Raw genomic sequence first — 8,555 nt, 5'->3', positions numbered from 1 at the left:
TATTAATATTTTTTTTATATGTGAAGCATATTTTGTTTGCACATGGCCCATACTTTGTGAGGAAGCAAGGGCCTCTTGCTACATGGAATACTCAAGGCATGGAAAAATCACACTATGCAGCACGTATCAACTATTTTCATACAACTCAACATGGTGGTGGAAAAACAAAAACAATTGCACTACGAGAACTTTTCAACACAAATGCAATGATACAATGAAATTTTTAAAAATCCTATTAGTTTATACAACGCAAAAATAGTCACTGTTATTAACATCAATATATTATAAATACTCATCATGCTAAATAAAGTGTATCTTTATGCAGGATGGTGATTGAGAACGAGAAAAAGTCAAAGTGACACAAATTGTAATAAACCTTATTCTCAATACAAGTGGAAAAAGACTCTTGAAAAAGTATTCTTCTTTTTTACTTCAACTATTTGTCTTCCTCAAAGAGACTCCCCTCCTTTTTGGGGCTTTCTTTGGGAAGTTGTTGGCCCTCATCTTCAGATAACTGCTTAGCCTTGTCTTCTTCGGGTATTTTGCCACTATACCTTAATAGCTTTTGGCATTGATAGCCTTTAAGAGCATGGGTATTCAAATCAAGAACTGCCTTTGCATACGCCACATAACACAAAAAATACCCTACCCTCGATGCCCATAGCCCCGATGCAAATCCAAAAATACATATAGCTTCCTCCTTCTCTATCAACATCATCTTTTCTGCATTGTGTTGTATCCTTCCATATCCTAAGTATGCTGAAAAAACCTTTAAGACCATCAATGGAATGCGCGGATCATCTGAATATTTTGCATGGTAAATGATCAGCATGCCTGGAGGTATCCTTGAAATATAGTGGCTACTAAGGGCTAAGTCTCTACCAACAAAAATTTGTTTACCTCCAACTCGATCAAGGAATCCATCTTCATCTACTATCTCAAGTTGTAAACAAAACAAAAAATTACTTTACAACAGTAAAAAAACTTTTTAAAAAATGTTGTTTATTTACTCTTATAAATACCTTTTTGTTCTCATCGTCAACAAGTCGCCTATCCTCCCATAAGTCAATTGAACCTTGTGGAGGCATCTCTTCTTTTGAGCATGGAATCCTTGGTTGCTCCCTTCCCATATTAGAGATTCCCATACTATCTTGAATAGCTTCAAATTCTTCCTCTATGGGAATCTAGTGTCTTCTTGTTCTTCAAACTTTTTATGTGCATTTCTATAGCCTTAGGTGCATTGATGAAACTGTCACCTGCTACTTTTGTATCAAGCACTAAAAATTCATTTGAAGCTTTCTTCTCTTCTGAGCAATCTCGGCCATCCACACACTGTGCAGTATCCTTTGATCCAGTTGAAGGAGTTGTTGAATTTTGTGCACTTCTGACTCTTCCGTAGAGAGAGTCTTTCTACCATGGGTATCCTAAGGCTTTGTGTGAGGAACTCCATGGGCACTACTGCTTCCACCAGTCTATACACCATGCCAAATGGTGTAAGTCCTGTTGCATTCTTGTAAGCTGTTTTGGATGCCCATAAATGTTGAATGTAGCTTTGTGTCCCAAATGGTCTTGTTTTCATTCACCATCTTGACAAGAATTCCTTTTAGGATTTTGTTGGTGGATTTTTCCTGACCATTCACCTACAGGTAGTAGATTGTTGATTTATTATGCATGATCATGTGCTATTTTGTCAACTTCTTAATCACTTTATTGAGGAAGTGGCTCCCTTGATCGTCCTCGCTGACTACCTCTATTGGGCATCCAAATCTTGTCATGATAGTTTCATATAGAAACGTTGCCATTGACAATGCCTTACAGTCTTCCAAATCCTTAGCTTATACCCATTTTGTGCAGTAATCCATGGCCACCACTATGTATTTGCTCAGGACTTATTCTTTGAGCTGCTGGCTTGAATGGGTCTACAAAGTCCAGACCCCATTTTTGGAATGGTTCAAGTGGTAGTATCGACATTTGGGGCATTCTGTCTATGTCATTTGGCTACCCTAGCCTTTGGCACATTTCACGCTCCTTTGCAAACTTGTGGGCATCTTTCAATGCTATCAACCACCAAATTCATGCTTGAAACACTTTTCGTCCTGTGACCTCTTTGGAAAAGTGGCCTCTACTTATCCCTTGATGTACCTCTACCAGCATAGCGTGCTATTCATGCTTAGAGACACACCTTCTTAGAATCTAGTTAATGCCCATCTTGTACAATTGTCTTGCTACCACCATAAGTGACTTTCTCCGTAGAGTCAACTTTTTCCTCTGATCTTTGGACATATACTCCAGAAAAGATAAATCAAAGAGGAACTATAGCATCTTATCATACCATCTAGGTCTCTCTCCGTCTATGATGAAGAGATGGGCATCTGGGAAGTGATTCTCCACCCCATCTAGATTTTATCCTGACTCTAGTTTGGATAAGAAATCTACCACTGCATGCTTGTTTCCTGGGGTGTTCTTGATGGTGAACTCAAACTCTTGTAACAGTAGCATCCATCTGGCTAACTATCCTACCAAGTCTGGTTTGATACAAGAGTGCTTTGTGGTCCACATGGAATTCAAACACATTACCTAATAGATAATGCCTAAATTTCTTCTTTTATGGTGGAATAGTTCCTCTCGGACTTTGATAGCCTTCTACTCACACAGTAGACCATCGGAACCAACCCTCATGTGACTCCTACATCAAAGCACTTTTAATGGCAAAATCAGAAGTATCCACCATACATACATGGAACACGAGATCAAAATCTGGGTATTGAAGAATCGTTGGCAATGACAGTATCCGCTTTATATTCTAGAATCCCTCCTAATAGGATCCTGACCAGACATATTTACTCCTGACCAAACGTATTTGCATCCTTCATGGTCAAACTATACACTGGTATTGCCTCGTTCGCCAGGAACCTCATGAACCTGCTGTGCCATTTGATTAGTCCCCCAAGAATCTAGTTAGCTTCTTAGCCTTCTTGGGTGGCTACAATTTTACAATAATCTCGACTTATGCCGGATCTACTATTGCCAATCCTTCTGCAGACACTATGTGCACCAAAAGAGATCTTCTTGTGCCAGCAAAGGTGCATTTGGCTAGATTGAGGCTCAATTTGGCTATTCTACACTTCTTTAGACACATCATCATGTGCTTTATGTGGTCTTCTGTCTTTCCAAACACACTAAAATTATCCACAAAGACCCTCATGCATGAAGATGGTTAAATATTTGTAGAATATTTCTTGCACTATCCTTTGGAACGTGGCTGGAGCATTCTTCAGCCCAAAGGTCATCACATTGGAGGTGAAAGCCCCCCATTCTGTTTACAAAGGCTATTTTGTCCTTATCCTCCGGAGCCATGCGCACCTAGTTCTACCCACCACTGAACCCATCCAAAAATAAGTATGTCTCATGTCATGCTATACAACATCCAGTATAGAATCTGTGAATGGTAGAGAAAATGGATCCGATATGGTGGAGACATTCAGTTTGCAGTAGTCTAGATATAGACTCTGAGCTTCCTGTTCTTCTTTGGGATAAAGACTATGAGTGATAGCCATTTTGCTCTAACAATGAGATAGATGAATCCCACTCTTAATAGCTTATCTATCTCCTCTTTAACCTACTTGGTGTAGTTAGGGTTCATTCTATACCTACTCTGCCTAACATTTTGGGTAGATTTCCAACCATTATTTTCTTATTTTATCTCAATGTTAAGAGATTCTCTATGTCTATTTTTCAGAAACCATGGCATGTTTCTTCATGCTGAAGAAGCATTCCTTATGCCGATGCATTGTTGCCTTTTGTCAAGGTGGTGTCTAAATAATGGACATGGAGAAGACATTAACATCAAGATAACAGAAGAAGATAATGTTTCGATCATCACAAAATGTTGAGAATGATGCAATGTGGGTTGGAGAAATTGGTGTCTCATGTTTTGGTTGAAGAAATTGTCAAATACACAACAAATTTAAAGGTAACATGTAAAAGATTTGGTTGAAGAAATTGTCAAATACACAACAAATTTAAAGGTAACATGTAAAAGAATAAGAAGCTTCATCTATTAGAGCACGGAATGCATTATCTACATCAAGTATGTATACAATAAGCTGGTTTTTACCATTCTATGTTAATATGTTTATCGTTTAGGTTTTGGAGTAAGTTTGATTTTATAGTAAGTTTTGGTGCAAGCTTGTTAGCTTATTCTACTATGTGTGTTACTAATTTTTTTAGTTTCTTCCACTTCCAAGGAATGATTAACATGTGTCTTCCACTTCCAAGGAATGATTAACATGTGTCTTCCACTTCCAAGGAATGATTAACATGTGTCTTCCACTTCCAAGGAATGATTAACATGTGTCTTTTTCTCATTTAATTCCCTTTAACTAAAAAGGATACAAGAAAAGTCAAGCTATAGCACACGGCTAACCTACAATGACAACTACTTACATTGATAAAGTTGAGATATCATGCATTAGCAATGAGTTGATAAAACTTCATGCTACAATCCTATTTTGAAACAATTTTTTCTCAAATTCATGTGTTTTGGGACACTTATCTAGTAGCATGAAGAGACCATTAGTGTTGAGAAGAACACTAAACAAGTTAAACATTGGTAGATGGATCTCACATATGGTAGTGTAGTGTGGGATGACCTTCCAAAAAAAGTGTTATAAGGAAATATATTTTGCATGATTATTTGGATTTATTTTTATGGTGAATACTATGTGCATATAATACATGTGATTGTTTTTTATAAGGAGATCAGTGGTGGCAAGGCTAACGTAGATGCTCAGTGACTCTCCTCCAATTTTTGCGTGATGGCAGTGCCCATTTTGGCATTACACGTGGCCATTAACTATTTAGACTATTCACTTAGACACCTTTTATTTAATTTATTTGGACTCTCTTAGTGTAGTCAATTTATTTGATTCATTGTAATACCCTAGCCTAGTAAATATGAGGTCAATAATTGAATGCATGCATGAAGCATGCAACTTTTCTATTTTAAACAGAAAGGGAATGACTTTTCTATTTTTAAGAGAAAGGGAATGACTTTTCTATTTTTATGGGAAAGGTAATGGTTAAGGCCCAAAGTGGATTGTATGTTCATGGCTCATGCAAGCTATTCTTGAATATATACAAATACACTTGTTTGAGGAGAGAGCCATCAATCAAGTGGGGGAGATTTAACCCATTGTGGTCCCGTGCATCTCTCTTTTACTCTCTATTTATTGTTGATGAAAGCTACATAGTATTTTTTGCTATGTTCCATGCTTAGTCTATGTGTTTAATCTTGCAAAGAAAGAGAGTGATAGTGATGGCAATCATTACCTTGTAAGAGGTTGTCACCATCTTGATAGCCCTCCTTATAACAATAGTACCAAAGCAAGGCCTGTAACTTGCTTGTAAAAAGTTGTATAGAGTACAAAAACCTACAGGGCAGCAAACCTGAAGAAGCGTGTAACCTGCAGTGGATTGTACGTTCATGGCTCATGCAAGCTATTCTTGAATATATAAAAATATCAAGGAGGTCACTCAAAAATATGTAAGATAGCACATGAGTTCAACAGAAGGGGTTTTTTTCTCTTGTAGAGGTACATAAAATTTATATACATAACGGGATTTTTAATTAAAATGGTGATATTTTTGGTACAAAAGGGATACTTTTATTGGAAAAAGTGTTACAAAAAAGATGTTTTTAAAGTTTAAAAATCCCTAAGTAGGGGTGTTTTTAAATACCCCTTGAATGCACATGCTACATAGGGGGTTAACAGAGTGACCCTCCGAAATAAAAATACACTTGTTTGAGGAGAGAGCCATCAAACAAGTGGGGGAGATTTAACCCATTGTGGTGTCGTGCATCTCTCTCTCTCTCTCTCTTTCACTCTCTATTTAGTGTTAATGAAAGCTACACAGTATTTTATGCTATGTTCCATGCTTAATCTTACAAAGAAAGAGAGTGATAGTGATGGCAATCATTAGCGTGTAAGAGGTTGTCACCATCTTGATAGCCCTCCTTACAACAGTGGTACCAAAGCCAAGCCTACAAAAAGTTATATGATCTACAGAAACCTACAGCATTAGACCTCGAGAAGTGTGTACCCTTGGAAAGCGTGTAACCTACAATAGCAAATGCACATCAAGAAGCAAACCTCGGGAAGCGTGCAACTTGTAGCAACCAACCTTGAGAAGTGTGTAACCTACAACAGCCAATACACATCAAGAAGCGTGCCAACAAATTGCAAAGCAGATGCTCCGTGCGGCGGGCCACTCACAAACCCCAGGGCCCAAGGTCTCAATCAATGAATTAAGGAATTATAGAAGAGAAGGTAAGCATAAGCCCACTCTCTACTCCACTCTTTTTTTTTTCAAAAAGAGGATGATACACAAAGGGAAGTTGAGGAAGTTGACATGGTACCTGAAACTGCTTTGGATGTACATGGAATGTTAAAGGTATTAAGAATGCTTCTTTTTGGGGTTTACCTATTATGGCTATACAAGAACATAATCTTTTTGGGGCCAAAACTTTGAGAGATAGGTTTAGGGACTGGCTAGTAATGTATGGAGGAGTGAACACTAGGTACATTGGTGTTATGACTACTCTCTTCTCCACTCTCTCCTCAACTCTCATCTCTTGATACTAAAGGTAGTGCATCACTTTTCCTTATATACCCTTCACCCCTCTTTTCAAACCTTGCATTTGGGATATCTCTAGCTTCTTTAATACTTAGTCTCATCTAATTCACCATAAAAATAATCATTTCAAATATATTTCTGCAACAAAAAGAGAACCAAATAAAGAATCTTTATTAATTTAAAACTTTATTTTAAAAAATCTAAACCAATCCTCTCTTGTCATGATCCATGTTATACACAATTCAATTTTAAGATAACAACATTGAAGGCTTGAAGAGAGGTATAAATTTCTATTTATATTCGTTAACCATATTAAGCCTACTCAACTCAAACGAAATAAATATATTTTCAGTAATAACATCTTACAAAATGTGCGGTGACTTTGATAAAGGTACTTTTATTACACAGCCTTGCTGAGACGACAAAGGTTTGGCTTATGTTATGCTATACGCTAATAGGGGCTTAGAGGCTGTCCCTGATAGAGGCACCGAAGCCGCTCAGGCTGTCATAGTAGCGGCTCCAGAGCATGACGCCGGCGTAGCTATGGCTTTTCTTGATGTGGGGGAGCACTTGGGACTTGAGGACGTTGGCGGGAAGGTAGCCGCCGGCGGGGGCGGCGTCGGGCGTGGCGGGAAGGCCCAAAAAGATGGCAGGCCCGCCCGGAATGCTGGAGGCAGCACTCCACTGGTCCCACGCGGCCAGCAGCACGGTCGTGCTGCTGCCGCCGTAGTCACACGGCGGGTTGTTGTAGAACTGCACCCAAACAAAATCAAAAAGGCCAGTCCCAAGGGCGGTGCCGTTGCCGGGCCCCATGTAAGCGTCCGGGAACGGACACTGCGGCGCTGTTGACAGCAGCACTTTGCCGGGGAATTTCTTAAGGTAGCGCGCTAAGCTTGGCCAGTAGGGATTCTGGCTTGCCTCAATGTCGAAATCTACGCCGTCCAGCACGGCTGGCCCCAACGGTCTGGAATGCGACGCGCCGCCTAGGTAGTTGTCCCACAGATATTGCGCCACACCCTTGGCGTCGGCGTCGGAGGCCAGCCCGTAGGAGCCCGCGCCGCCCCCCAACGAGATGAGCACCTGTACCCCCATCGACTGGCACCTGTGGATGTCTGTCGTCAGGTTGACACACATGTTGAACTCAGGCGCGCAGTGGCCTGCCAGATTGAGCACTGGGGGCTGTCCGTTGCCGAACACGGCAATATACCCTAAAGCTACTATGTTGTAGGTTCCCGTGTTGCACGTATCTGCAAGGCTGCCTTCGTGAACATTCTGGCCCCAGTAGACCACGAGACGTCCCGGCGCAGCCTTCACCCTCACGGTAGCTGCCATCGCCACCACTACAAGAACCAGCCACCCTTTCATTATCAAGGACATCGCCTCCATCGCTAGACACGCTTGCTAAAAACACACTAAGCCTGCCTCCCCACACTCCCGCTCGTTATAAACGGCACAAGAATGAACGACGACTTCCCTTCAACCAGAGATGGACTTTGCCAGCCACGCCGCTCCAAGCTAAGCAAATAGATATGTGTTCACACCATTTAATTAATAAAGGACATTGGTTAAGCCTAAAACGATGCAACTTGCACATCCCCATAGTAGAGAACGCCCAAACCTAAGTGCATCGATTTCTCCCTCATAATATATATATATATTGACGACATGCACATTTTGTTCTTCATTTTGTAAGATATCATGATACAATAGAATCTTCATTGCACCCAAAGGGCCCCATTTTAGATTTTGCAAACACTCCATATGTCCAAGATGTTATAAGGTAAATATTTTGCAAGTTGGGTTAGTGTGTTCATAGTGACATACTACTCTTTGGAGAGGTTCATTAATATAGCATTGTGTAACCCCTTTTCTTTGGAATTTGGATCTTCAAGACACCATTTTTGTAAGTTCGAGGATGA

The 8,555-nt window shown here is 40.1% G+C and overlaps 1 protein-coding gene across 1 annotated transcript; it reads right to left on the bottom strand.

Moving 5' to 3' along the window:
• Positions 1–6,958: 6,958 nt before the first annotated feature.
• LOC147622990 (acidic endochitinase-like) lies at positions 6,959–8,153 on the bottom strand. Its single transcript, XM_086821796.1, has one exon. It carries the CDS (start codon positions 8,020–8,022, stop codon positions 7,099–7,101), a length of 924 nt encoding a protein of 307 aa, XP_086677922.1. The 5' UTR covers positions 8,023–8,153; the 3' UTR covers positions 6,959–7,098.
• Positions 8,154–8,555: the final 402 nt, after the last annotated feature.

This window comes from Cibotium barometz, chromosome 27, assembly GCF_041138505.1.
Source record: "Cibotium barometz isolate CiBa-2024 chromosome 27, ASM4113850v1, whole genome shotgun sequence".
In the NCBI taxonomy this organism is placed as follows: Eukaryota; Viridiplantae; Streptophyta; class Polypodiopsida; order Cyatheales; family Cibotiaceae; genus Cibotium; species Cibotium barometz.
The sequence above is the reverse complement of the archived record's forward strand: the minus strand, read 5'-3'. Positions and strand labels throughout refer to the sequence as shown.